General features: G+C 42.1%; 4 protein-coding genes across 5 annotated transcripts in view; 2 read left to right on the top strand and 2 right to left on the bottom strand.

Annotated features, from left to right (window-relative positions):
• Positions 1–1,062: 1,062 nt before the first annotated feature.
• Positions 1,063–6,456, top strand: alg5 (ALG5 dolichyl-phosphate beta-glucosyltransferase). The gene is made up of 10 exons (XM_085289191.1): positions 1,063–1,398; positions 2,335–2,503; positions 2,684–2,730; positions 3,359–3,427; positions 3,564–3,656; positions 3,763–3,876; positions 3,993–4,052; positions 4,147–4,298; positions 5,449–5,534; positions 5,785–6,456. Exons 1-10 carry the CDS (start codon positions 1,336–1,338, stop codon positions 5,898–5,900), a joined length of 969 nt encoding a protein of 322 aa, XP_085145317.1. The 5' UTR covers positions 1,063–1,335; the 3' UTR covers positions 5,901–6,456.
• A 3,273-nt stretch (positions 6,457–9,729) lies between these two features.
• smad9 (SMAD family member 9) lies at positions 9,730–16,340 on the top strand. Its single transcript, XM_085289192.1, has 8 exons — positions 9,730–9,861; positions 11,593–12,142; positions 12,750–12,965; positions 13,131–13,391; positions 13,490–13,600; positions 14,181–14,402; positions 15,081–15,337; positions 15,711–16,340. The coding sequence occupies exons 2-8, from the start codon at positions 11,947–11,949 to the stop codon at positions 15,852–15,854; spliced, it is 1,407 nt and encodes a 468-aa protein (XP_085145318.1). The 5' UTR covers positions 9,730–9,861; positions 11,593–11,946; the 3' UTR covers positions 15,855–16,340.
• On the bottom strand, positions 16,338–19,448 carry rfxap (regulatory factor X-associated protein). The gene is made up of 3 exons (XM_085289194.1): positions 18,786–19,448; positions 18,556–18,666; positions 16,338–17,157 (listed from the first exon to the last, which is right to left on the bottom strand). Exons 1-3 carry the CDS (start codon positions 19,209–19,211, stop codon positions 17,053–17,055), a joined length of 642 nt encoding a protein of 213 aa, XP_085145320.1. The 5' UTR covers positions 19,212–19,448; the 3' UTR covers positions 16,338–17,052.
• A 658-nt stretch (positions 19,449–20,106) lies between these two features.
• dclk1a (doublecortin-like kinase 1a) overlaps positions 20,107–27,549 on the bottom strand; it is a 47,098-nt gene continuing 39,655 nt past the window's right edge. The window contains exons 9-17 of one of the 2 annotated variants that reach the window (XM_085289195.1): positions 27,163–27,282; positions 25,586–25,732; positions 24,702–24,835; positions 24,449–24,526; positions 24,179–24,275; positions 23,997–24,077; positions 23,794–23,907; positions 23,592–23,665; positions 22,273–22,474 (exon numbers count right to left, since the gene is read on the bottom strand). In XM_085289195.1, the coding sequence (XP_085145321.1) occupies positions 22,417–22,474; positions 23,592–23,665; positions 23,794–23,907; positions 23,997–24,077; positions 24,179–24,275; positions 24,449–24,526; positions 24,702–24,835; positions 25,586–25,732; positions 27,163–27,282 (903 nt within the window). In that variant the 3' untranslated portion in view covers positions 22,273–22,416. Of the gene's footprint in view, positions 22,475–23,591; positions 23,666–23,793; positions 23,908–23,996; positions 24,078–24,178; positions 24,276–24,448; positions 24,527–24,701; positions 24,836–25,585; positions 25,733–27,162; positions 27,283–27,549 lie in introns of both variants that reach the window. The other variant, XM_085289196.1, reaches the window with a different exon arrangement.

Genomic DNA, 27,549 nt, shown 5'->3' on the forward strand with positions numbered 1-27,549 from the left:
AACGCGTTTCTAACCAAATCATAGCATTATACTGTCCATAGTCGTCTCTGATCAAATCTATCTGCAAGTAAATAAACTCCAGCCATTTATTGAGTTGCTTTTTATATTTTTGTTGAACTTGTAGGACATTTTCAGGAAACATTTCCGATAGGTTTTACAAAATCATTTTTGTCCAAAATATGACCTTTGGGGAATTGGGGGACTGTTTGCTGGGATGCAGGTTGTTGTTTTCCATAAATCCATCCATCCATCCATTCGCTTCCGCTTCTCCTTTTCAGGGTCGCGGGGGGCGCTGGAGCCTATCCTAGCTGTCATAGGGCGAGAGGCAGGGTACACCCTGGACAGGTCGCCAGTCTGTCGCAGGGCTAACACACAGGGACAGACAACCATTCACACTCACATTAACTCGCACATTCACACCTAGTGGCAATTTGGATTATCCAATTAACCTATCCCCACAAGCTGCATGTCTTTGGACGGTGGGAGGAAGCCGGAGTACCCGGAGAGAACCCACGCAAACACGGGGAGAACATGCAAACTCCTTTTCACCCATTCACACACACATTCACACACACATTCACACACACAGGTGATGGCAGCTACATTGTAGCCACAGCTGCCCTGGGACGCACTGACAGAGGCGAGGCTGCCGGACACTGGCGCCACCGGGCCCTCTGACCACCACCAGTAGGCAACGGGTGAAGTGTCTTGCCCAAGGACACAATGACCGAGACTGTCCAAGCTGGGGCTCGAACCGGCAACCTTCCGATTACAAGGCGAACTCCCAACTCTTGAGCCACGATCGCCCTGTTTTCCATAAATGTTACAACAAAATGTTGCGGACTAGAAGAAAAGTCTTTATTTCTTTGACAAATAATCATATTCTTCCTAGCATTATACCTCCCTTTTCTCTTTGTGTACCGTACATGTTAAAGAGAGTCCTTGCCACCATTTCCACCCCTGTCCGCTATGAGGCAGTGTGCCCCAGCGCCGAGCGGTACTGTGCCGCTCGTTGTTCTCCTCCTCCAATATGATGATGTGGGAGAAAAACAGTCACTACTTCCGTATCGTCGTTGTGTTCAGTTGTGATTGGAAGTGGAGTTAGGTGAAGTGTCCTCACAGCAATGGAAACATAAGGACTCATTTTTAACATTTTAACCTTCTGAATAATATCGTAAGCCCGTAATTTGGTACATATATTTGGACACACCAGGAAGTTAGAGCACAGGCTGTGTGTCAAAAAGCAAAAGAAAGGAGAAAGCCAGCTAGTTTCTGAGCTAGCCCCTGCAGGTGGTCTGTCTGTCAGTGGGTGTAGGGTAGGTAACCTGATGGAAAATGGATTTCCTCTTTGAAATAGTTCAAGCCCTCGTCGCACTGGCAGCTGTAGTTTTCGTCGTGGTGAGTAATCAGTGCTTTGGATGAGAGATGCTGTAGCTAAGTTGTTTTGGGAGAAGTTGCCCAAATACAGTTACAGTGATAGCGTGGGTATCTTTCCTTTTGTACTTTTTCCAAGTTATCCTTGAGCATTGTGTTTGACTCGGGCCATTGTAGACTTTTACAGGCCTGTTCATGTACCTCAGTTTTATGATACTTCCTTTTCATTCTGTTCTAAAGCAACAGAGGGGTCAAGTGTCATGCAGAAAAAATATCTGAGCATGAAACGGACATTTAATTCAGAAAAACTAGACATTGGCTGATACCGGATCTTTTGGTTGTAAATAAGCCATGTATTGATTGGTATTTATTCAGAGCTTTAGTCCTATTGACTATAGAAAGCATATATAAAACCACCAATTGCTTCTCTAGCACAGAGAAGCAAGCTGATGATGACAGACACAGTTGATCTCTTTCCTCCTTGGCATTGTGTTACTCCACCCCTGGGATGGGGTAACACAGACCGAAAACGTCCTTCTTTTTTTTTTTTATAGAGGTGCTCAAACTTGCTAATCATTAGTTAATAGCAGGCACCTGACTGCTAATTACTCTCTGCATTCCTATGTCATATTTTGTAGTTCATCTGAGGTTGTATTTACTCAATTTTAAGATCTGCTAAGGACGAGATTATTTTTTTTATTATATCCTAAAATGTAAAACTTTAGAAACTGGTCTATATCTAAAAGCATGCGAGCAAATATGTACCATATGTTATCATGAGTCTAGAAAGTCTTATAAGGTCTTCTCTCTAAAACCAACATGGGAGCGAAGCGTAGGTTTTCAGTCTTGGATCTAAACAAACCACAAGACTTATGTGGTTTGGAGATGTTTGGCCAAAATGCATCACAAGAAAGATTCAATTGTAAATCAAATGCAATTCTCATATTTCTCACTTTTCAGTTGCTCGTAATAGCACACTTAACCGCAGGGATGGTGGACCTGACACGCCATGAGAAGGAGAAATACTTTCTCACCGCCACCGGAGAGAAGCGGCTCTTCCCCAGTCTGCATGATCCCCATTCCAGGGAGCTCTCTGTGGTGGTCCCGGCCTACAACGAGGAGCTCCGATGTGAGTAAAGTCTGCTTTTCTGCTCAGTCAGTCATTATGAATGCCCACATTAGACACACACTGTAAATAGTCACAGTTTTCACTTAGGCGTTAGTAGTGCAATCCATCCAGGTTGGTGCAGTCAGTCGTCATGTCACTGTGTACTTGCTATTATATGTGTGTTACTGTGTGTCCCTTCAGTACCTGTGATGATGGATGAAGCTATGGAGTACTTGGAAAACAGGCAGGTAAGTGCAGAGCCTGAATTAAAGCTTAATTATATTTACAGTAAAAAGCAGCACATTTAAAAGCATATACAACGACATGTATCACCAGATATCCAATTACCACATTTAACAGTAACTGTAATTACATTTGGGATATTTATTTATAATCAAAATCTGACACACAAAGAGCAAACAAAAAAAGGCTGTTATCAGGACTGTGTTTTTATTAAGAACATTTATTAATAAATAAATGTACATACTTTAAGGCTAAACTATGTATAAACAGATGGTTTAAAAATTTTAATGACAGGAAAGCCCTTAAATTAGTTGTATCTTATCAGAGATACAATTCAAGTTTGTTTTTTGTTTAGTTTTTTTATATTTTGTTTACATTTTTTGGTCACTGGTTCCTTTTTTTCCGCAACCTTGTGTATTTAGGTTTCTTGAATAACTGATGTTAGTGCCTTTTTGTCTGCACTGATGATGGATAACGTTCATTATTTAAAAAAAAAAACAAAAACATATGTTGCTGGATATGTTATTCTCAGACTTACCAGTAGGTGGCAACAATGATCTGGGTAAAGTGGCTGTTGTGAAACAAGTCTCTCCTGTTTTTGTTTTTTTTGTCTGTTTTTGTTTCTGACTGCAGAAACAAAACCCCTCTTTTACCTATGAGGTCATCGTGGTGGATGATGGCAGCAAAGACAAAACCACAGAGGTAATAATTTTAAATCTTTTTTGGGGCAAATTTAACCAGGCCTTCTATTTTAGCACAACTCCGTTTTGCTCAGCTAAACATTTTCAGCCAGTATAGATCGGTTTCATGAGTGGACACTGTTGTGTTGTCCTGGCAGGTTGCTTTGCGGTACACTACGAAGTACAGTGCTGATAAAGTGCGCGTCCTGACGCTGGTGAAGAACAGAGGGAAAGGAGGAGCTGTGCGGATGGTGAGATTGTAGATGTGAGATTACAGTGTGTGTCCAAATGGGAACCCTGACGCAGCAGTTTGGAGCTGACTTTGGTTTTTTTGTTTTGTTTTTATCTCTTTTAAAGGGAACTCTGAGCTCCAGAGGGAAAGTCATTCTGATGGCAGATGCTGATGGAGCCACAAAGTTTTCTGACATTGAGAAAGTGGAGGCTGGACTCAATGACCTCAACCCCAAACCGGTGTGATGGTGTTCTGTTCTGTTTTAAATTCAGTCTCACTTATTCGATATGTAAGTGTGTAAAAGTGGTTAAAATGTGGCCAAGCCTAATGCCTCATGTGCTGCTCTCACATCTAGGAGAACATGGCAATTTCATGTGGATCCAGAGCTCACCTAGAGAAAGACTCTGTAGCTCAGGTAACAGGGTTTTATTTTATTCTGCTTAAAAAAAATAATGTGTTCGAAAACAAATTTCAGAGCAGTAAATAACCACACTTTGGTGTCTTTGCAGCGGTCTTTGTTTCGGACGTTCCTTATGTATGGCTTCCACTTCCTGGTGTGGTTCTTTTGCGTGAAGGGGATCAAGGACACTCAGTGTGGCTTCAAGCTTTTCACACGTGAGGCTGCACTCAAGACCTTCTCCTCTCTCCATGTAGAGCGATGGTAAGGAAACAGCCTCCACTGTTGGCACATGATGATGTCTTAGCTTAAAGTATTAGCTCTAATGTGCATTCACCTCGACTATATTAAAAGCAGAAATTTACAAATCTTAACCAATGTGTCATATGTTTAGCAAAGGGATTCCTGGAAAATTTTGTCTAAAGGCCATTACACACTGAGCGCATTGTGAAAAAGTCAAATTAAGTTTTGAGGCCACATCTGAGAAGGCAGAGAAATAATTTCAGAGAGCCGGACCCGGAGCGACGTCTAGCTGTGTGTCTGAGCTAAAATAGTGTTACTTCACTTGTTCCACATCGTTGTTTATTCAGTAAAGTGCGCTTTTTGAGCTGCGAACGTGCTTGTTGCCAAACGCAGTGGTGTGATTGTTCAGGTCCTTTTATTCAGAAATTCAAAGAAATTGAACTTCAGCCGCAAAGAGAAAAAAAAAAAAAAAAAAAAAAAAAATATATATATATATATATATATATATATATATATATATATATATGAATAAATATAAAATAAAAAATAAAGCCATTTTATGAAAGCAGTAGAAGTCAGGGCTATGTTTAATTGTGCAAAGTGCACAATGAACACTGCAAAAAGGGACTCGGGGCTGGAACTGAACAGCTGCATAGCCTTAACAAAACCACTTATCAGTGAAATTGTTGATTTACTGGTCAATCCACGTTTCTACCCTCACCCAGAGCCATGAGCTGTGGGTAGAGACCAAAAAGAAGGAGAGTGCAGATACAAGTGAAAGAAATGAGCTTGCTGGGCTCTCCATTAGAAATTTAAAATAGATTCTGAATATATCTGCTTCTCCTTCAAATCAAAAACAGACAGTTAAGGTGGTTCAGACATCTTGCTAAGAGCCCTCCTGAGTGGCCGTTAGGTGAGCAGCAAACTGTCCACGATACAAAGTAACAGAAACAAACACCTAGTCACAAGGATGTTTCATCTGTTTTCTGATAATTAACTGGTGAAAACTCCAAGAAGTGAATTTTTGGTGAAATTTAAACAGTCTTAATTAATACTAAATAACTAAGAAGTCCTGAGGATTTATACCTAGCACAGGTGATGGAGTTACAGTGAGGTTTTAGGTTTTAACCTGCAGTAAAACAGGAACTTTAAATCCACTTTCTTCTCACAGGGCTTTTGATGTGGAGCTCCTGTATATCGCCCAGTGTTTTAAAATCCCCATAGCTGAGGTGGCAGTCAACTGGACTGAAATAGAAGGTACGACTTTTTTTTCTCTCTCTATGAAATATGTCTCTTCCCACCATGCCACCTATCTGGAGGGCTATAAATATCTCTGTAGGGTGTGTTTGGAAGTCTGTTTGTGGTTGATTGCATTTATTTTTAGACCTTTTGTAATAATTGAAAATTGTAGGCATTTGTAGAAGTTGATCTACACAGGCATATTTCCAGTATTTGTCTTATGAAAGCACGACTTGAAGCTGAAGCGCCTCTGGGTTTGTTCTAACAGGGTCCAAGCTGGTACCATTTTGGAGCTGGCTGCAGATGGGACGAGACCTGGTTTTCATTCGCCTGCGCTACATCACCGGAGCCTGGAAACTGCAGTCGTCGCATAAGACTGATTAGCCAATCAGACGAGCCCTTGTATCATAGAGACGGCCTATGATACGGCCACCGAGCCTTTGGGTGGTTTTTGGGGGGGGAAGCGTTACAGCTGTGTCCATCATTCACTGTAATCAGAAGCAAAGCACGGTGTATCAATACTTCTCCTTTCCAGGCATCACTGGATGTGAAGTAATGACACAGTTGTGGTTTCCTCCTGGATCCTGCCTTTATTTTTATTTGATTACTGTTTGTTATGGCTTATGTTAAAAAAAAAAAAAATCTGTTGCCATGGGTTACAGAACATCTCTGTGGCTCGTCCTTGAACTAAGTTACATCATGTTGTGCCCAGTCAGCCGCGAGAAGGACTTTTAGTGGTGTTATGTGGAGGACTAATTTTATTTTGTAGGGTTGATGGGCTTAATGACATGAACAAGAATAATAAAAAAGTCAGTGATTTATGACTCGATAATTGTTAGTAACCAAAGCTGCAACAATAGGTTGAGCTACAGAAATGTAACTGACAACTGTTGTTAATTCAAAAAAATATGAGCATTTGATTGATTTTGAGTTGTCAGAATTTGCTGATTTTCTTTGTTTTTTGTTTTTTTTTCCCAATTTGCACTGCTGTCAAATAGAATCAACGAATGACTGATGGTATGAAAACAACAACATGCTTTACAGTATGTAATCAGATTGGTGAATGGGAGGAAAAACATCCATTAATCCAATCCTTTAACTGCTTTTCTCACCTTAGTTGCAGTTGGGCTGAAGCCTATTCCAGCTGATACCGAGTGACAGGCAGGATTTATCCTGAGCAGAAAGAGAAAGAAATTGATAGAAATGTGCAGTAAACAAACTCATTTTACACGGTCGGCCACATACAGCCCACTTTGATCTTTGGCCGTAGCAACGAAACTGCCCTTTCTGTCAGTGTAAAGATGTTTAACTACACAGTTAGCCCCATTTAGTATAAAAAGAAGTCTAATTGCAATGGTCCAGCTCTTTATCAGCAGGAAATGCTATGAAACCTATGAATTCAAATCCAAAATCAATGCCCTCCTTCACATTTTATATTTCCCAAATTCGAGCAGTGGCCCAAATTGAGTTCTTAGCCAGACCGATTCTGGCCCCCAGACCTCGTGTTTGACACCTCTGACGTAGAGATTAAAGAACCATAAGTGATGACATGGTTTCATACAATACATAGAAACTTAAACTACTCTGCTGTGTTTGTAACAATGCTTACTGCAGCTACAGTGTTTGGTAAAGACATGACATGTCTTTGTTAATACTGAAGCTAAAGGAGTTTCTTGTTGTAGGGCCGAGGATCTTTAATGGGTCTTAAAACTTGACTAATTGTGACTGATGTTCCCAAACATGCAGTGAGGCACCTTTCAGGCTTCTTACACAGAGTACCAGGGTCAGGAAAGTACCTTTGAAATATTATTACTAGATGTCTGCAGGCTCTAACTCCACTAAACGTTTAATTTGGTATAAATCATGTTTAACTGATTAAGTTATCTGGGGTCAGCTCTAGGAAATGTTCAGCACAGTAGGCAGTGTGATCTGGCCTTTCCTCAACATGAAAGAAAGTAGGAAACCCTGGACTCAATATTCATCCTTTTGTTTGTCTCCCAGGCCCAGTGTGGACATCTTGGAAGGAGTCCAGCAAGCGTTTTTGTGGTCTGAGTAAATGAACTTTAATAGTGCTGTTTTCTTATGCAAGCCTGAGGTCTGTGCTTCGCGCTCATGCAGATGTCTCTGAGGGCCTCCCGGAGCCCCAGGGAGCGCATCCTGTTTGTGCCCCGCTCGTCTGGCTGTGTCTGCCCTACCAGACACAGAAGTGGGGAATCGCAAGCTGCACATTTCTAGTTTCCTGCCTCCAGATTTGGCACTGCAGAAAATTAGGGTGCCCTATTTAAAGATTTACAAAAGCATTCGATTAGCACCAATTAGCTCCATGATATGAAATGAAATTTAATTTCAAGAAACCAAATGTAATGCTCCACAAAATAGGCCCTGTGTTTCTAATGGGCGATTAAAACCCTTCCAGGCTGTTGTGCTCGCATCTAAAACGGTGATCAAACAGGTTGCACAGCCCACTGCTCTCGGTCCTGCTCTGAAACCTTCCCGCGGCTTCTTTGGCGGTCCCCGAACCAAACCTTGGACTCTTAGTCCCCCACCTTTTTAGGCGCACACCGGCCAATTGAATTTAGTGGTGTGTCCTGATGGTTTACCTGGTGGTTAAGATGAAAAAAAAAATGTTTTTTTATGAGATATTCAAAGTAGTTTCACTTCGCGTTGGGAGTGTTGTTACATCCCGCAGCAGTTGCTGTAAACTCTGAAAATGTCAAACTTGTAGACTCACTGTCGCCAGCCGGGCTTGCGTCATTAACTGGACCAGTCACGGCACTCCCAATAAAGGATCGTATCCATCCGCAATGAGAAAGACCTCAGCGCTCCCAACAATGGATAAAAAAACAAACCTGGATTTTTAAGACGAGGAAAAACTATATATATATATATAAATAAAGATGATTTCACCGCATGTGTGGAATCATGCATAAAGACTGAGTACTAAACGGGAAGATGTTTTACTTGATCTTTTCTTTTTTAAGCCTACAGGTGCAGCATGTGCGTGCACGTGCGCGCGGCCACAGGCAAGTAACAGTGTGAGGTGGTTGGATATGATAGCAGATTTGATCCTCCCCGAGCTGGACTTTGTATATAACTTAAGAGTTAATATATTGAAGCAGATTTAGTCTTATACTCGGTACATTGCACCAATAGCCTGGCCTGCGCCCAACAGGTGCTCGTTGCTGTAAAGGAAGAAGATGACAGCAAACAGACCCTCACAGGCAGAGAGATGGGTGTAACAAAAACTCGCTGATAAACACTTTAAGTACAATAATTATTAGAGTTTTATCAGGTAAAGTCAGTGAAATCTTCAGCAATACTAGAACAGGTGTGATTTGGGGATTTTTATTTCTCTATTTTTCTTTTCCTTTATATCGTGATTAGGTGATTGGGAGCTCAGGTGCTCGAACACAAACGCTCGTGCGTGCTGCCGCGAGCGCTAAATCTGAAATCCTGAGAAAGTTCCAGGAGAGGGGGGGGGGGAGGCGGAGGGATCTAGCATGCAGGCGCTGCGGTTCCAGCCAGGCTGACGCCGCCGAGGCTGTGTGGCGCTCGGCTGGGGCTGCTGGAGGAGTGGAGCCTCTGAGCTTCACAAACCTGCGTCAAAGCGACCGCAACGAACAACGCCGGAAATAACTAAGACTGAGCCTTCATAATAAACGCGGAAGTTCACACTATGTGCGATGTCCTCTACAAGATTATAAAAGCAAACAAAACATTTTTTTAATGTTTTTTATTTATTTATTTTCATGTAGACTTACTTTACAACCTCCTTTCTAACACTTACCTGTAGAAATTACTGATAATAATTTCACTTAGAAGATTTAAATAAAAAATAATGATGTTATTTTATTAAAGTTAATGACTTGTAATGCCAAGTGTTTGTGTTTTTTTCACTCACCTTTTCCACTTTCTTGGTGCTTACCGCACCACTCTGCATTTAATCATTAGTTATTAATTATGTCTGTCTCTCTTCCACAGCGGACAAAAGTAGTTTTGTACTTCACTTTTAAAAGTAGAATTTTCAAATATTGATTGAAGATAGACAAAAATGTTTAAACATATAGAAACTTTTTCTCTCATTTTTTTAAATCTGGCTTTTGTCAAATGGAGCCTTTGGCTATATTCGTTTATAAACTGGCATCTACAAATTGAGTTGGCGATGCTTTTATTTAGAAATCACCAGCAGGGCGCAAAGTGTTATTGAGGCTAAGTTGACCCTTCTACACATGCTCACAGACTCAATCGCACACACCTTCGCAGCCTCAGTGTGCTGGCCTGACTTACTACAAACAGGAAAGCCTCGCACACTCACACGGCTGTCTGCACTGCACTTGTTACAGAGGTGAGAAATTAAACTAACTGGCTCGTTTTTCCTTTAAATATTTTAAATGTATATTTGTTTTTTATGTCACGCGAATTTGAATTCCTGTTAAGAGAGAAATAGTATCAAAATTAAATGTTACCCTCTTGCACTGTCGGTAAACTTTAAGGGGGGTTTCATTTGTTCAGAGTTGTCATCTACATGCTGAGTTCAGTATAAAGTTGCAAAGCTGAGCTGAATTAAGTATTCAAGATGTATTTAAAAATAATAACTGCAGTTTTCTTTGCTCCTACACGTGTTTTCTCTGTAGTAGCATGCCTTCATCACACAAGAATGAGCCGAGCGACTTCAATGTCATTGCTCCTAATCGCATATTTGCAGTGAAGGTGTGGAGGTTAGGTCCGAGCCTGGATTTTGTAGCTGCAGAATGACTCGCAGTTGAGTTGTAGTAAAAAGGAAGCTGGCGTGTTTACTTTTTTGGGAAGGGGTGTCCTGGTGATAAAGCATTAGGTAATTAGCCTATCTGAGCCTGCAGACTGAGTGACGCCAGGCTTCATAAAAGCAGCAGCAGCGGTGGACTGATGCCGCATTGAGCCCTGTGCGCTTTTTGCTGTCATTGTAAACCCCAGCTGTCTGTGTGTCTGTCTGCGGGAAACCGGCGCTGGCCATGAGCACATGAAGGCAAAAAGAGTGAACATACAGATCCGCATAACTCATCACCTGTGTTTAGTTTGACAAAAAAAAGAACAGAAATTCGGAAGAAAGTCTAAAGTGGTTCTGTTTCTTTTACAGGAAAGCTGAGCTTCCAGTTCACTTTTATAAACTCTGTCTGCCAATAGATTCATATTTTTTCCCCTTTCGGCATCAGATGCGCACAAACATGTGGAAAAGTGTTCTGACATGCAAGGACGATGTGCAAAGAGCTGATAGTACAAGATGTAAAACGATGCGTTTTACCCAAAAGGTTGGGCATGATGCTGCAGAAAGACTCACAAACAGGAGACTAATAAAATTACGTGTTTATTTTTATGAATATCTAGGAATTTCTTTGAGTAGAAAGATGCTGCCAAACCCACGAACCCTACCTAAATAATAGAACTTTAATCTGATACTTTTTTTGTCTGCACCTTATTCTTGGCATTCATATAATAATATATACTGTTCAGTAGATTTAGATGGACAGAGAGGCTAACAGAGGGAGAGAGCTCTCTGTCTGTCGCCCTCCCTCTCCCCCTCCTGCCCTGTGATGTGTTCTGGCCAGACAGTATGGCTCCTGGGCGTCAGTGGCATGATCATAGAAACAGAGGCCAGAAAGGACATTCCTCATTGTTGGTGAATCTAGAAATGAGCTTGGCCAGCTTGGCCTGCGCTTTCTGCAGCAGTTTTGTGAAGTGTTTCATTTTCTCCATAGAGAATAATAACACTGCTGTTCAGCATGTGGGGAGATCACTTTCATGCGGGCGTGCTTTCTGTAACAGCGCCCTGCTGATACGGCCGTCCTTATCATGGAAATCCACCTTCGATGCCCACTTCATTAAATATGAGTAGTTTTTGGTTATGAGGTGTTTTCTCTGGCTGTTCTCATCTCATCACCAGCTTATCACCTTAGTGACTCTGTCTTAATTCTGCTTTTCCAATAAAACCCGAGGTCTCTTTTCTTTTTTTTTCTTCCTAACCTCCAAACTTTTTTTCTTTTCTTTTTGTTTTTTGGCTGAATTATCTGTTAATACAATCTCTTGCTTCTCCTGCCAGATGATTGAAACTTGACCTGGATTTCTGGCTGTGTAAAGAATAACCTTCCCCGCTGGAGGCTTCGACTCCAGAGCTGCCGGATCCCAACACAGAGAGGGGATTTAGGGGGTTTGCGCTGCACTGGCAGGAGTCCAGCACCTCTACTAGAGCTGCTCGGAAGTAACAGTGGAATACAGAAAAGAAAAAACGGCGCCTGTTTACACAGACTCATCACGCCACGTCTTTCATCCTCACCTCTTCTGTTTCCTCTTCTGGCTGCTCATTATTTGCATCTTCACTGTTATCCACAAGGGAACTTTTATCCCTTTAACAGGACCCATCAGCTCGTCTTGCCACCCATTTATCCATCTCATAATGAACTCCTCTACCTCCATTACATCCTTATTCTCCTTCACCAGCCCGGCAGTGAAGCGCCTGCTCGGCTGGAAACAAGGGGACGAGGAGGAGAAGTGGGCGGAAAAGGCTGTAGACTCTCTAGTGAAGAAACTGAAAAAGAAAAAGGGGGCAATGGAAGAGCTGGAGAGAGCGCTCAGCTGCCCCGGGCAGCCTAGTGAGTATCACAGTGTCCAATATAGAAGTTTAGTCTAGCGGTTCTAATTGTAGAGGTCAAAATAAACATGAAGATTATTTAGACAGGATGACGTTTACAAGATGGGAAAGACAACACAAGCGGGGGGGGGGGGGGTGCTTTTACCTGTGTGGGGAATCAAAGGAAATGACTAAGGGTTTTACTTGGGCAGCACTTCATTGATGAGATCACAAGGTATAAATTTTATCAACTATAAATCAGAGTTCATACATAATATATATTATATAATAAATTATTTCCAATTATTTTACATGTGTATAGCACTTTTCAAAAAGTAGATTTACAAAGTGCTTCACAGTTCAAATAAAAGCCACATTAGTTGCAACATGCACACATACATGCAATGTTGGTTCTTTCTTTTTTTAACATGGTTAAAAATATCCAGAAGAATTTAAAAATGTAAATTAAATATACAATAAATAAAATGAAAACAGAGTTTCTCATAATGCTTTAGTATTTCAGTAAAACGGTCAGTGGTACAAAAACATTTAATGTTAATGTGCACACAGCACATTTAATTTGGTAGAGTTCTGTTTTTAAAAAGAGCTATTTCATGTGAATCCTCCAGGTAAGTGTGTGACCATTCCTCGGTCGCTGGACGGGAGGTTGCAGGTGTCCCACAGGAAGGGTCTGCCCCATGTTATCTACTGCAGGGTGTGGCGCTGGCCTGACTTGCAGTCCCACCATGAGCTGAAAGCCCTCGAGTGCTGCGAGTTCGCCTTCGGGTCCAAGCAGAAGGACATCTGCGTGAACCCCTACCACTACAGACGGGTGGAGACGCCAGGTACTTTAAATTTGCTGTAAAAATATGGCCTTTATTGAATTTTAGCCTTAGAGAAAGGGCGCCTGATCAAATAGTGTTCCCAAGCCTAAAGCACTTGCCGTAATATGATCTTTTAAAGCTCCATCTGGCTCTCACCCCCACCCTTTTTTGCCCCCCTCCCCCAAGTGCTGCCACCAGTCCTTGTTCCACGCCACAGCGAGTTCAACCCTCAACATAGTTTACTGGCAAAGTTTAGGAACGCCTCCCTTCACAACGAGCCGCTGATGCCCCAGAACGCCATCTACCCAGACTCCTTCCCTGCCCTTCCCTGCTCCTCCTTCTCCTCCTCCTCCCCTCCATTGTCCCTCGCCCAGTCTCCCAGCTCGCAGAGTTACCCCAACTCCCCCAACAGCTCTGCAGAACCTGGTAGTCCATATCATATCACAGGTAAGAATCACAGTATGCAAGCTAATACCTTCACTTTGAATCTTCACACAACAGTACATAATTTATTCTCTTCTGTCATTCAAAACACGGTTTTCCAGCTGAGACTCCACCACCTCCGTACAGCATGATGGAGACAAATCCCCAAGAGGACGTGAAGCCAAGCAACTCCATGGAGACCCCTAAACTCACATTTTCTGCTCCGCACAGAGGTATCCTTTCACAACACAAAGATATACAGGTGTTAGGAACAGCAGACTCTATGTGGAAGATGGTGTTAGCCACTGTGACATCACCCACCTGTCCTGCTGTAAAACCTCAAGGTGCATGATTTGAAAGTGGATGTGATGACTGACTGAGAAAGTGAAGTTCAAATAGTATGGTAGCAACTTGTCAATCGCAATGCGCTGGTCTCCTTGTGACTATAACGAGGAACATCAATTACAAAATGACAATCGTGCTGTATTCCTCAAGACTTAAAACCAGTGATGGAGACCATGAACTCATCAGGAGAGTTTACTGAGCTCACAGTCTAAATAAGCTGAGGAATACCAGCCATCAGAAAGAATATAAGTTTAATAGACTTTGCTTTACTTTTCAGAGCTGGAAGCTGCATCCATCTTTTATATACAGTCTGTGTTAGAATACATAAAATCGATGCAAAACTTGCTTTAGTTTTATCAGGTTGGATTCATATGAATTTGCATTGGGTTTAAAATTTAAAATGGATAAATAGGATAAAATGTTTTATCCCTAACACCCACCTCTCGAGCATTTGTTGTTCCTGTTCAGATTTAAGGCCCGTTTGCTACGAGGAACCAGAGTACTGGTGCTCCATAGCTTACTATGAGCTCAACAACCGGGTGGGGGAGACTTTCCATGCCTCATCACGCAGCGTCCTGGTGGACGGCTTCACAGACCCGTCCAACAACAAGAACCGCTTCTGCCTCGGCCTACTTTCCAATGTCAACCGCAACTCAACCATCGAGCACACGCGCAGGCACATAGGCAAAGGTAGGCTGGATGGCTTTTGGGGGTGGGGGGTTTTTTGGGGGTTTTTGCATTTGGTGAGAGCAAGAGCTTTTAAAGGAAGGTTGTTTAAAAAGTTAATCTGCTCACTATTGGTTTCATCACTGCCTTTGGTGTGCATGTGCTAGTCTTTGTAAAACATTGTCATGCTTTAAACTCGGCTTGTCATTTTGCAATAAATCCTTTGGGCCAAATAATGTTTGATTTTTTTTTTTTTCCCCTCATGCTCAGTGTTTACAAAGCCTGCCTTTGTTGGATCGACATCAAGCATTTTAGTGGCTTCCAATAAACTGTGCAGTGTGAGGATGTGTGTGGTTTTAAATGACAGAGATGGGACAAAGGCTTGAGGATAGTTGGTCCCCAGTTCACAAACAGTACCAACACCACTCAGCGTTTCCTTGTTTGCGGACATAAAAGCCTCTGTGGTTTTTCTTTCAAGGGAATATGAGAAAAATCCATCAATATCAGTTAATTTTCAGTGAAGTAATGAAATATTGTGGTTAGCTCATTAATTATGTCTTTCTTGTAGCTTTTTTTATACTCTTTAGATCTGCTATGCTAAATTGTAAATATTGCATTTCCACCACATTTAAAGCACCAAACATTCAGCAACTTTAGTATTTAGTTGTTGTTGTTTTTTTAATCATCTCCCTTTAATTCCAGGTTTGCACCTGTACTACGTGGGCGGCGAAGTGTATGCAGAGTGTCTGAGTGACAGCAGCATCTTTGTCCAGAGTCGCAACTGTAATTTCCAGCACGGCTTCCACACCACCACCGTGTGCAAGATTCCCAGTGGCTGCAGCCTCAAGATCTTTAACAACCAGCTGTTTGCTCAGCTTCTCGCCCAGTCCGTTAACCACGGCTTCGAGGTCGTCTATGAGCTCACCAAGATGTGCACCATCCGCATGAGCTTCGTAAAGGTACTGACTGAGCTTTCTTATGAAAGAGGATGCTGATTATTTGATAGCAATTTTTGCGCCCATTATGGCAATTCTCAGTTTTGTTTGTTTAGATGCATAGAAACGGAGGTCGGTACAGGTTGGAAACCGTGAAATTAACTTCTGTAGTGCATACGAATGCTTTTATTCATGCTCAGTCAAAATCAAATGAGAAGGGTTGGATATACGCTCAGTTTCTCAGGGTAACTTAAAATTCCCATGCTTAGTGCTGCCAGTCATGTCAGATCCTCCCATACACAAGGTGGGATTACTTGTTTTCTTTGCATTAAATATTTTATAGTTAACTGAAGAGCCAATATTACCAGCTGACCAGTTGTTGCATCTTTTCCTTTAGGGCTGGGGAGCTGAATACCACCGTCAAGATGTGACCAGCACCCCCTGCTGGATTGAAGTGCATCTGCATGGGCCGCTGCAGTGGCTGGATAAAGTCCTTACACAGATGGGTTCCCCACACAACCCAATTTCTTCAGTGTCGTAACATGAACACAGACACACACCTTGCGTGTGTGTGTGTGCGCGCGCGCGCTCTCATTCCTGACAGGTAGTCACAGATTCTGTACATTTTTCTGTCCTACATTTGACATCTCATGCAAAGTTACAAAGATGCGTTACACCTTTGTCACACGGCTAAAGCAGACGTGAAGATGAATTTTATTTAGCTGAATTTACACTAAGCGTTCCTAATTTCAGTATAACGCAGTTAGCCTCTTCCGTTTCCTCTGGGATGCTTTAACTGCACAGGAAAAGTGGGATATATTTGTAGGTACTTAAACTGTTATACGTCCAAAGTGTTATTGGCGTGGTATGTACTGTATTTGTGTCAACCAATGTTTGACTTCATGTTCTGGTTGCTTTTTACTTTTTACATTAAGTTTTTTCTGTGATTCCAGTTTTCCAAGGTTTGAATTTCTGGTGTTTTTTTGTGTTTTTTTTTTTTTTCTCATTAAAAACAAAACAAAACTCATATTGCATCTTTTTTTATTGTCATATACTCATCAGGGACAAACACTACAACTTAAACACAGAGGGATAATGCAGTAACAGAGTTTCATTTGTAAAGTATATCCCTCCTTCTCTGTATTCAGTTATCACTTAAGGTTTGTGCAACAGTTCAGGGAGAATAGACAAAGTCTTGTCAAAACCAAGTCGTCAACCTGCAGGAAACGACATGCACCACACAAATGATTGTCACAACAATAGCATTTCAAGTTAAATCTCACACACACACTAAGGATTTATAACTCATTTTATTTTATTAATACTGCACCAAATCACAACATTTCCTATAAGGCGCAATTCTTCCAGAGAAAACAGTCTGAACTGGAGTTTCAACAACTAAACTAAACAAAACAAAACAGGACAATGTTTTTAAAATGAACAAAAAGTGAAAACGAATATTGGCTTAAATTTAGGACAAAATGTACCAAAAACAGCACCAGTCCTGGTTTAAATACATGGTCAGTATGTGATTTGAAGAAATCTTCACTCTCTGGGAGTTGAATCAGTTTAGTCTTCCATTCTCAGCACAACTTCAAAATGTCCTTTTATTCTCTCACAGCATGACGGAAGAAATCCATGCTTTCAGTGTACGCTTACGATTCATTTACGCATCAGATGCCAGTGTATTTCTTTAGTGCGCTTTATGCATCACAAAAACTAACGCCCGCCACCCACCGTCAGCAGCTCTGGAACTGCTGTTGTGACTGGCTACGGCTCTGTGTAGCTAGAAGCTGCTGCTGTTGCTGCAGGAAGCTGATCACCTCTGGACTCCTGAGAAGCGACTGCAAGACAAATACATTGGAAAACACAAGATATTTCACTACAAAGCTGCAGTACAAGACAATCAACATTACTCTGCTTTCACTAATAAAATATGTGTCATAACTGTTCTATGAACTGGATGCTTTAATGTTACCAATAGGCGTTTTCCCATGATTCCCGGGAATCTTCGAGTTCTATGAACTTGGAACATTGTTGGCTTTTAAAATATTACAGTATTTGGGTTTGCGTGTATGCCTGTTTTTTATGTAAGTTTTCTTTTTTGTTTTTTTAGTCCAGCTGAAAGAAACTTTCCTAATTCTGGGATCATTGGAAGAAAATACATCAGTGTAACCCAAAACCAAATATGTGAAACTAAGAATAAGGACACTTACACTCACAGGCCACATCATTAGGTGGCCCTGTTCAACTGCATTAAAAAGCAAACGGCAGCTCAACTCGAGCATTAAGGCAGACATGGTGAAAACCTTCTGAAATTCAGGCTAAGCATTAGAGTAGTTGTTGGTGCCAGTCTGGCTGCTCCATTTCAGATTCTGTTGCTCTACTGGGATTTTCCCACACAACCACCTCCAAGGTTTACAGTGAATGGTCCAAAAACAGACAAAATACCCTGTGAGCAACAGTTCTCTGGGTGAAGATGCCTTGTTGATGCCAGAAGTCAGAGTATAATGGCTGGACTGTGTTGAGCTGAAATAAACAACCATTTGCTAGAACCAAACTATTCTGAAAACACAACATGTCAAACCTTGAAGCAGCTGGGCAACAGCAACAGAAGACCACACCAATGCTGCTGCTGTTAGCAAAGAAAAGGAAACTAAGACTACAGTCAGTATGGCTCATCAAAATTGGACATTCGAGTGGTTGGTTCAGAATCTAGGTAAACAACAGGAAAGCATAGATTCATCAAATTTTCTATCAATGTTTCAGGCTGTTGGCGATGCTATAATGATGAGGACGATATATTCTTGTCACACTTTGTTTCCCTTAGTACCAAATGAACATTGTTTAAATGCCACAGCATACCTGAGTATTACTGCTGACTACGTCCATTCCTGTATGACCACAGTGTACCCATCTTCTCATCACTGCTTTCAGCAGGACAAAAAGCTATGTCACAAAGCTCAAATTATTTCAAACTGGTTTCCCAAACATGAAAGTGAGTTCCCTGCACTCAAATGACCTCCACAGTCACCAGATCTCAATCCAGTAAACACCTTAGGGATGTGGTGGCACAGGAGAGTCATATTGTGGATGTGCAGCCAATAAATCTGCAGCAAATATGCGATTTCATGCAAATATATCACAATTCATGTCCATTTAACCCTTAAAGCCGGGTGCCACAGAATAATATGCTTGTCATTTGTCTGCATGTTCGTCATGGAACAATCAACCAGTCTTACCAGTCTTTTCTGGTTGAGGACCTGCTCTATCAGAGAAGGTCTGGCTGGACGGTCCCCCATGGCACCTAGACGCTGTTTGTTCACAGACACAGGACGTTCTTCAGAGTTTTCCTACAGACAGAAAAACGCAATTAAATGTGCAGGTTTTGTTTGTGGCTTGGCTCTAAAGTGTGGAAATCAGACCTCCACATCATGGTAAATGCTTCTAGCACTGAGAGTATTTAACTTACATCAAGTTTCCCACTGGACATGGCCTTATCATTCTTCTTCTTCTTGTACTTGTCTTTGTACATTTTGTTGCGGTGTTTTTTGCACATCCATGGCTTTCTCTGCTTGGCCACCTGCGTCGTTGTCTCCGTGCACCCATCGTAGGTACACTGTTTGGGGGCGTTGTCGCCCTCGGAGGTCTCTTCGTCGTTGAGCTCCTCCGGGCTAGCTGCGCCGTCTCTGGGATCTGAGGCGTCCAGAACGTCGCTCTCTTCGTCCGGATCGTCCATGTCGTAGGAGGCGTTGTTCTCCGGTTCGTGCGGCGTTATCACATTTCTACTGTCCACAACTCCGCTTTTATTTACATAGTACCTATGTCCGTCTTTAGTAAGCAGAAGAGTGGAGTCTTTGTCCTTACTTGATGATACGGAAGCGTCTTCTTCGCTCATGATAGCAGCAAACAAACAAACGACGCTACAGCGACCTAGCTAGTAGCCCCACGTTGGTTAGCTAAAACAGCTACTCGCTTACATTTACTGGTCCATTTTTCCAGTATTAGACGTTAAATTAATTTCTAAATAAAAGGTCATAAATATTCCAGTATTTCAGAAGCAAATGTCATAGTTTTTACTTCTATTGGTTTAGCCTGTCACCGGTCAGGAAACATGAAAATCTTCTTCTTCTTCTCTGCTTTAGGTTTATGTGTTAAAGCGACACCTAGTGGTCAAAATAACATATGCACGCCAGTTACGGGCAACTACGACCAACTTGTGAGATGTTTACTATAACACTGTTGCCTGCTGAAAGGGCAATGCCCCTACAATCCTACTTATATATTTACCCTTTCCTAATCATAGTGGATGCTTATGTTCACAATATTCCTGTCACATGGACACATTAGAGTTCTACTATGTGTAAAAATAGACTAAAATAGACACCTTTCTTGAAAAGGCTTGATGGAAGAGGGGTATGCTAGGAAGCATATTACTTGGATGTTCTGGCCTTGCTCCCGCAGCCAGTATGAATTTAAATTCATACTTTCAATACATTCATCTTTAATTTACAATTTATGTTCGCAGAAGGTTTTCAAATAACCTCTCTGCACACTTTCTACTCAAATCCAGACAGGATCCATAACAGAGCCAAGTACCACCAAGCATTCAAAAGTTAATAATAAGCAGAGGGCCTGTGTGGAATAAGTGCAATTATTTCATAGAAAACAAAACTGACGTCTGTATGGATAAAAAGTTAAGCCAAGGACTGAGTTGTGTATTTGGTACAGACCGGTAATGAAACAAAAGTCCTATAAACAGGAGCTAAACACAAAACAAAAGACTCAAACAATTTGATTTTAAACATATTTTAATTATTACTATAGTCATAGACCATTGTTGAACAGAGGTACAGGTATTGGTATTGCAATGGACTGTAATACAGTGGGTCAGCTGTGAGAGCACTTTGGTAAACCACGTGTCCGTGCGCTGGAGAGCACAAGTTCATACTGATCTGGTCAATATGGCAGCACATTACCGCATATGTGCAATGATGAGAATAAATACAGAGAGTCTGACTGGTGTGACGACTGCAAGGAGATCATCTGCAAAAAACAAACAAACAAAAAAACCTAACATTTCTGTGTATTTCTCTCACTCATCTGTCTTCTCATCTCTTATCTCACATCAGTTTAAGGGAAACTATATTACTGGCTGCTTTTCTGAAGAAAAGAAGTGACATCATTCCCAGTAGGAGGCAAAGTTGATGATCTCTTCTTCATATCCACTACCGATCCATCCAACTCACCCATGCTTAACGCTTCACATCAACCTGATGATCTCCTCTAGTTTATTATTTTTTTCTTCGCTGACTGACTGATACGCATGTATGACTGATTTTGTTGTATTTTTTTGTATTATTATTGTACAATTCTCATAGACTGACTACTAGTAAAGAAATATACTGTATTGTGAACTATCAAAATAAATAAAATTGTTATTTACACAACATATAAACAATACTTCATCACTAAACTGTTTCTTTTATAAGAATAGGCTACTGTATGTCTGTCATGCTTTCATCTGAAGAAATGAAGCCATGAATGAGGTTGTACAGAGCTGAAATAAATTCTCCTCCACCCTTTTTCGCTGTACTGCTGGTTCTCTGGCATCCATACTGTCATTCTCTCGATCATGTCTCACTGCACCTAGACTGCAGTGCAAATGTGCAAATAGGCACCTCTTGTGAACTGTTAACTGTGCGCCTTCTCCATCTGAAAACGTGTCTGTGTAACCATATACTTGAGCTGCACCAACCATAGCTTGAACATGTTGATGAAACGTGTCTAGTGTTCATAAAATATAAAAAGAATTAGCGTGATGATCACTGTGAAAATGTGTGGCTTGAGGACAAATGGGTTCAGATGTCGAGTTTGCTACACAAGCACCAGGATGCTGCTGAGTTTTGTGTATCAAGATGTCGTGAACCGAGCAAGTAACAAAACCAGAAGGAGCAGTCAAATGCACCATTGTCGTCTTAGAATAGCAGTCTGTGTAAAATGTAAACTGTATGACTGCGATCCAACGTTACGGGGGAAGGCAGCGCCGAAACTGTGTTGAGCACAGCGTCACAGCACAATTTCATCTTCTTTTTTTTTTCATCAAAGCCATTTTTAAAACACATTTTGCAACTGAAAAAAACCATAAAATCCTTCCCCAACGTGTTTTAGCTCGCTTTCCAACATTGTGTTTTCATCACGTCTGCTGTCACCTACTTAAACGTTTCTGCACTCTACTTCTAAGCACTTTGCCATTATTTTAAATCCACCAAGCTCTAAGGAGAAGTTAATAAAAACATTGTTTTTTTTTCTATGAAAAAGAGAAATACATATCAAAAAATGCTGTGAATTAAAGTATGAATAAATAAGGTTCAATAAAACATGAACATTGGTCCATATTCTCATATTGCCTTGTAGAGCTGTTCCGCCTTGAGGAAGTTTCCATGTCGAGCCCGGATCATCACTGAAGGGTAAAGCCCTTTCTTGCTCCTTGAGCTCTACAACATGTGCTCAGATGAGAAAATGTTAAAAAGAAATCAACAAAAGTCTTTCACCTCACTCTGGCTTTTCCCTCTTCCTCTCGATCCCTGTTTCTTGTTGCCTCTTGAATCTTTCTCCCAACCTCTCTAACGTCTTCTTATCCACCCCTTGGTCCATCTTTCCTCCAGGTTCGGAAAGTTGGATTCAGGGAAGTGTGAAGTTCTCTGTTGATATTTTTATTTCTTTTTTTCAGAGATACTGGGAGAAAGGGGTTGACACCTCGTCCTCCTCCTCCTCCACATGCAGAGGGAGGAGCTGGATGAGGATTTTCCCTCGCCGCCTCCTCCTTTGCACACCTTCCTCCTCTTCCTCCCCCTACTCCCCTTCGCCTGCTCTCTAGAAGGGCGAGCTGGGGGAGCAGGCGGTGCTGGCTGAGCTGATGGAGATGTCATCAGAGTCGGATGGGAGTCTGGGGTCTGGGGAGGGGTCAGAGCAAGTGTCAGGGGTCAGAGAGGGAGGGGCCGTGGGCAGGCCAGGGAGGCAACTGGGGGGCTCCGCCCGTAGTGTTTTTGTTGTTGTTGTTACTGAATTCACAGTTGGCATCATCTGCAGCGGCAGCGGTTTCACATCCGGGTGGCATCCTCGTCCGAGAACCTGCCTCTCCTTATCAAGAGGGGTGGCCTGAAAAAGAGAGGAGAAGGAGGAAAAGGTAAGGATCAGATCTGTCTGCTGCACAGTCGATTATCCAGGAAGGAGGAGCAGAAGAACTTTGCACATGTTCATTAAGTTACTAATGAATATTTAATTGGACAGTAACAAGGAAGTGAAAAACCATGGACACTGACAATTGTTTCTTCTTTTCTGAAATGTTATGTTTATCTGAGGAACAGTCTATCTAATTTTCCACAATAAATCTCTCGGATAAAGGCAGGTTCAACATTCTTGTTTAATTTTTCAGGCACAGTAAATATTATAAAGAGGAGATTCTGGATATCACTTTTTAATCACAACACAAATCAGAAACATCTGCACAAGTTCGGGTCCATCATGTTCAGGACTTCTAATCAGTCAAACTAAACTCTGTCGTGCTGGAAAACTGGGAATCTCAACCCAAATAATTCATAAATTAAGTCACTGTTAATTTTTTCCAGCCTATTTTTAATTCCTCTAGTCAGTGTCCATATTACTTTAAGTTCTGTGACCTTTATAACAATGCACTTTGTGGTCCTCCTAAATCAGGGGACACAGTCACACAAGAGGAGTCAGGTAATGTGAGCTCAGTAACGAGCCCTGGTGTTTGAGGAGGTAACCAGGTGAGGGAGCATCACATCAGACAAAAACATCACAGCAAATCACTCAGACAAGCAACACCGCAGGGTTATTTCTTTAGAAAGGGTTCATTCACAAATGAACTGTGCAAACGAGATGTGCAGGAGAATCATCAGCAAGGGTGATTCTAATTGGGCACGTCGTTACTCACACACACTAAAGAAAAGCAGGGGACACCGATAAAAAGGTGACACAACACAGAGGACAAGGCTTTAACCGGTGACGCACAATAACGATGCAGGTAATGCAGGAATGAAATCTGTGTTTACAGCGAGGGATGAAAGGAGAGAAGCAAAAAGCCGAGCACAGAAAGTACAACATGAGGCTGTCAAAGCAGCACAGCAGCAGCCAGTCAGCGGGGCAGCACGCAAAGGAGGGGGAGACATCAATTTTAGAGACACTGTTTTGGTCTGTTTTGATTTCTCGCTGATTTGTGACCCAGTCGTGTCTCTATGGAAACCTGGCGTACCTTATCCAGTACATGGCCGGGTGCTGGTAGAAATCCAACGACCCAGATCTCTGCATAGAAAAGCTGTCATCCAACTGAACAACAAAAGAGAAATCGGCACAATCAATCTAAACGCCACGTGAAAAACTTGCTGATTTCTCTACAAACTGATGCAACTCAGTGTAACAGCTACATCTTTAGATGGTTGCTAATGGTTACTTACAGAAATGACTGACACTCCAGCAGTGGTGTCAGTGCCTTTTGGGCTGGTGTTGAAGTGCTTCTTTATCTTTCCTGCTACCGACAGCTGGTGTTCATTCTCGCACAGACCCTCGTCCTGGATTAGACAAATGAGGAGAAAGGAAGTAAATTCAGTGTTTTGGTGAAAACAAAGGAAATGAACAGATTTACTGACACTGTACTTACAGTGACCCAGGGGTGCTCCAGCACCTGGAGGGCAGTGTATCTCTTATCGACCTCCACCTCCAGCATGGATCGAATCAGCTCCTACACCCCCCCCAAAAGTAAAAAGCAGTTAGTTTTTTACTCTGGATTTTCTATAACATGTAGATCCATCCACACCAATCAGACCTACAGCAGATATTTACCATAGCGGTCTCTGACACATTGTCCCAGTAGGGCAGAGGAAATTCTAGCTGACCCATTAGTATCTGATCAAAAAGCACTTCTTGATCGTCACTGCTCCTGCAAAAAAAAAAGTTCACATGAATGGGTGCATCAACCAAATATTAATTAGCGAGTCAACAAATAAAGGTGCAATACTACTGCTGACCAGTAGAGGGTCCTGCATAACACACTTTCAAGAAAGGCGCTAAAGCAGAGGGAGAAATGTAGGGTAGGGCTTGCTGTTAACTTACCCCCGAAAGGGTGGGAAACCACACAGGAGGATATAGGTGATGACTCCAGCTGCCCAGATGTCAACCTTAAGACCATACCTGAAAAAAAAAGAGAGGTTAAATCAAAGCAAACATAGAGAAAACGTGCAGAGCATGACCTTTAAGGCAAATATCTACTACTGTAAATGGATTAAGACACGACAGATATGTTGGCCGTCATAGTGATCATACTTTGATCTTAAAGGTGCCTGCTAAATGCAGCTGCAGCTCTCACCCTGTTTCTGCAATGATTTCAGGTGCTACATATGTTGGGGTCCCGCAGACAGTGTAGAGGGGTCCGTCCACCACGGTCGCCAAACCAAAGTCTCCCAGTTTGAGGCTCTTGCTGCCATCTGCATGTTCGTACACCTAAACACACAGGAATGCAAAAATGTTTTTAAAAAAAGAAGCAGGATCATAATGTACAGCATTATTATGAGGGCAACAAACAACAAACAAACTTAAAACACATTATGTGATGGGGGTTGCTATTAATAATTTCACCACTCAGTGTGTTGTTTAACAGCTCACAGCTGTAGCTACTCTATCTGCCCTACGCCTACAGACACAGACGAAGCGAGCGACCAGCTTTTTAACGCAGCAAAGCATTTATGTGGCCAAAAATAAAACTAATGTTAGTGTTGCTGGGTGTCTGCTACATGGATGGGGTAATCTGCATGTCATTACCTTCAAAAAGTTACATGAATAGAAGGCCACTGTTTTTTTTTTAACCATTCAAGGCTTTCTTATTTCGTTGGAGAGAAAAAGCAAAACAGGAAATCGGCTGACTAGGTTTAAATGTGGCCACTAAAAAGCTGAATTCTGAAGTCTGACTCCTGCCCAGACAATCTCAAGTAGGGGGGCAAAGAGCGGTATTTGAAGTTAAGCAAGGACGATGGGGAGTTTGACAGAAGGGAGAAGGAGGGAAGGAAAGAACAAACGAGGGAGGCTGGAGAAGGAGCGTGCAGAAGGTGTGAGGGCAGCAGGGATGAGTCATCTCTCTGCTCTGGGAGGGCCCCGTAGTGAGTGATATTACTTCACTGATCATTCAGAAAGGAGAGGAGGTGCACCAGTGCCGCACCAAGTTACATGTATGCAATCTGCGTGACGTCCACTCACCAGCAGGTTTTCTGGTTTGATGTCTCTGTGGACAATGTTGAGGCTGTGAAGGTATTTGATGGCGCTGGCCAGATTGTGGAGCATGCCGCTGGCGTCTCTCTCTGTGTATCTATTGGCAGAGGTGATGGCATCGAACAGATCTCCCCCCTGTGGACAAGACATGATGGACGGGTCAGTATTAGGAGATGTCACAAGAGTTTGGTTGGTGTTTTTTGCACCAGCAGAACAGATTCACTTGCAAATTTTCACAGCTGCTTGCCTTTTTTTTTTTCTGAAAAGAGGCTAAAAACTTCATTTAACCACAAGACTTTTTTGTCTGCTCAGCAGCAGCAAGGAGGTGGGGGTAAATCCTAATTCTTCACCTTGCTTGAAAGACGACCCCCCCGCGTTAATATTTCTTTTCATTTTTGTCATTTTTTAGGCTTTTCTCAGTCTCTTTTCTCTGATTTTTCATCCTGTCCGAATCTCCCTCTCATTCCCTCTGCGTTTCTCTCATTGAGTGGACTAAGTGGAACAGAGGCTTAAAATAGTGCTGAATCTCCCTCTATCCTCGAACAGCACAGCACACTGTAAGGCTTTGACCTGCTCGTTGGCAGCTGTTTCAATATGAGAGTTGTCAAATGCCAGCTCAGGCTTTAGCTAATACATTTCACTTATTTTTCTCTGCCTCCGCTATCGGAGGCCCAAAAGTACACGAACATGAATATACTGCTGTAAATTTGGGGGCATTCTGCAAAGTTTTGGGACGTGGCTGCTGAAGTTAGTCAATGAGAAATTAAGCCAAAAGATGGGATTTACATCAGTCCTTTGTAAATCCTCTCCTCACTCTTTTTTATGGGTATCATTTCCGCTTGTAAAAACAGGAATGAGCCTTCCCTGGAATTGCAACACAATTTTGTCTGATCACATTATTGCCTCATTATTGCTTTTCCACAGTTTAAACTAAAGGACTTGAACTGAGCAGGACCAAGCAAAAGAACACTCATTTTCTCTCTCTTTCGTTCTCTGCGCCTATCCTCTACTTTCAATTCATCTATCTCTCTCTTTCTCTCGGCCCCTGTTATTTTAGCAGCGACTCTTTTCACCCCATTCATCCACAGCCTCCTCTTGATCCTCCTACTTTGGACATGCTCACAAGTACACACACTTCTTCCACAAATTGCCTCTCATCTATATTCTGTAGTACTCCACATCACAGCACGAACAGATGGATCACATTCCTGGCTCCTGAATTATGCACAAACATTTCTTGACTCAGAGAGCGAGAGAGAATGAAGAACGCGAGCGCACGAGCACTCGGGGCCACTGGCGGATTCACTCTAGTCCCGAATTGTGTGACTGGTTGGAAAAATTCATCAGTTGCTTCACAGGCTGAATGCCGCTCCTCTGTCTCTGTCACTATTACTGCCTCCCTGCTCCTCTAAGTCGTAGATTTGAGATAATGATGATCACCCTTGTATTGTAAGAGAATACACCCATCCGTTATCTCAGCTTGGCAAAATGTCCCTGCTCGTTCCTAACTGGAGCAGATGGTGCACAAACTCATAAAGTAACAGTGTACAAACATGGCCACACACCTTGACCAACTCCATGACCAGGTAGAGCTCGTTGTAAGTGTCAAACTCCTCGATGAGTAAGACGATATTTGGATGTTTGACCCGGCGAAGTATGGCCACCTCGTTCTGGATCATGTGCTCCTGGTAAAAAGAAGTTCAGGTGTTCAGCCAAGTGGAAGACATTCAGTAAAGGAATCATTTAGAAGACATTTAGAAGATTTTCCTTCCCACTGTCACCAACACGTTTGCTCAAAGGAGGTCATGTGATTGTTGGCGTTTTCTCTATTTTCTTTGGACTGTTGTGGAGTCTTTACCTTACAGTTAAAAGGGCCTTTAACTATTGTTGTGATTTGGCATCATTTGAAAAAACTGAATTGAATTGAAATTCAGTTTTGATAGCTCATTTTT

This window comes from Mchenga conophoros, linkage group LG10 (genome assembly GCF_057382185.1).
Source record: "Mchenga conophoros isolate Kocher_MC1m ecotype Shallow Benthic linkage group LG10, M_conophoros_male_GT1.1, whole genome shotgun sequence".
Classification (NCBI taxonomy): domain Eukaryota; kingdom Metazoa; phylum Chordata; class Actinopteri; order Cichliformes; family Cichlidae; genus Mchenga; species Mchenga conophoros.

Coding starts and splice junctions, on each gene's coding strand:
- alg5 (XM_085289191.1), top strand. CDS start 1,336: ATGGATTTCCTCTTTGAAATAGTTCAAGCCCTCGTCGCACTGGCAGCT. Junction 3,657..3,762: donor AAGGAGGAGCTGTGCGGATG/GTGAGATTGTAG, acceptor TCTCTTTTAAAG/GGAACTCTGAGCTCCAGAGG. Junction 5,535..5,784: donor CAACTGGACTGAAATAGAAG/GTACGACTTTTT, acceptor TTGTTCTAACAG/GGTCCAAGCTGGTACCATTT.
- rfxap (XM_085289194.1), bottom strand. CDS start 19,211: ATGAGCGAAGAAGACGCTTCCGTATCATCAAGTAAGGACAAAGACTCC. Junction 18,667..18,785: donor TGTCCAGTGGGAAACTTGAT/GTAAGTTAAATA, acceptor TTCTGTCTGTAG/GAAAACTCTGAAGAACGTCC. Junction 17,158..18,555: donor TCCTCAACCAGAAAAGACTG/GTAAGACTGGTT, acceptor TTTGTCTTGCAG/TCGCTTCTCAGGAGTCCAGA.
- smad9 (XM_085289192.1), top strand. CDS start 11,947: ATGAACTCCTCTACCTCCATTACATCCTTATTCTCCTTCACCAGCCCG. Junction 12,143..12,749: donor CAGCTGCCCCGGGCAGCCTA/GTGAGTATCACA, acceptor TGAATCCTCCAG/GTAAGTGTGTGACCATTCCT. Junction 12,966..13,130: donor CAGACGGGTGGAGACGCCAG/GTACTTTAAATT, acceptor CCCTCCCCCAAG/TGCTGCCACCAGTCCTTGTT.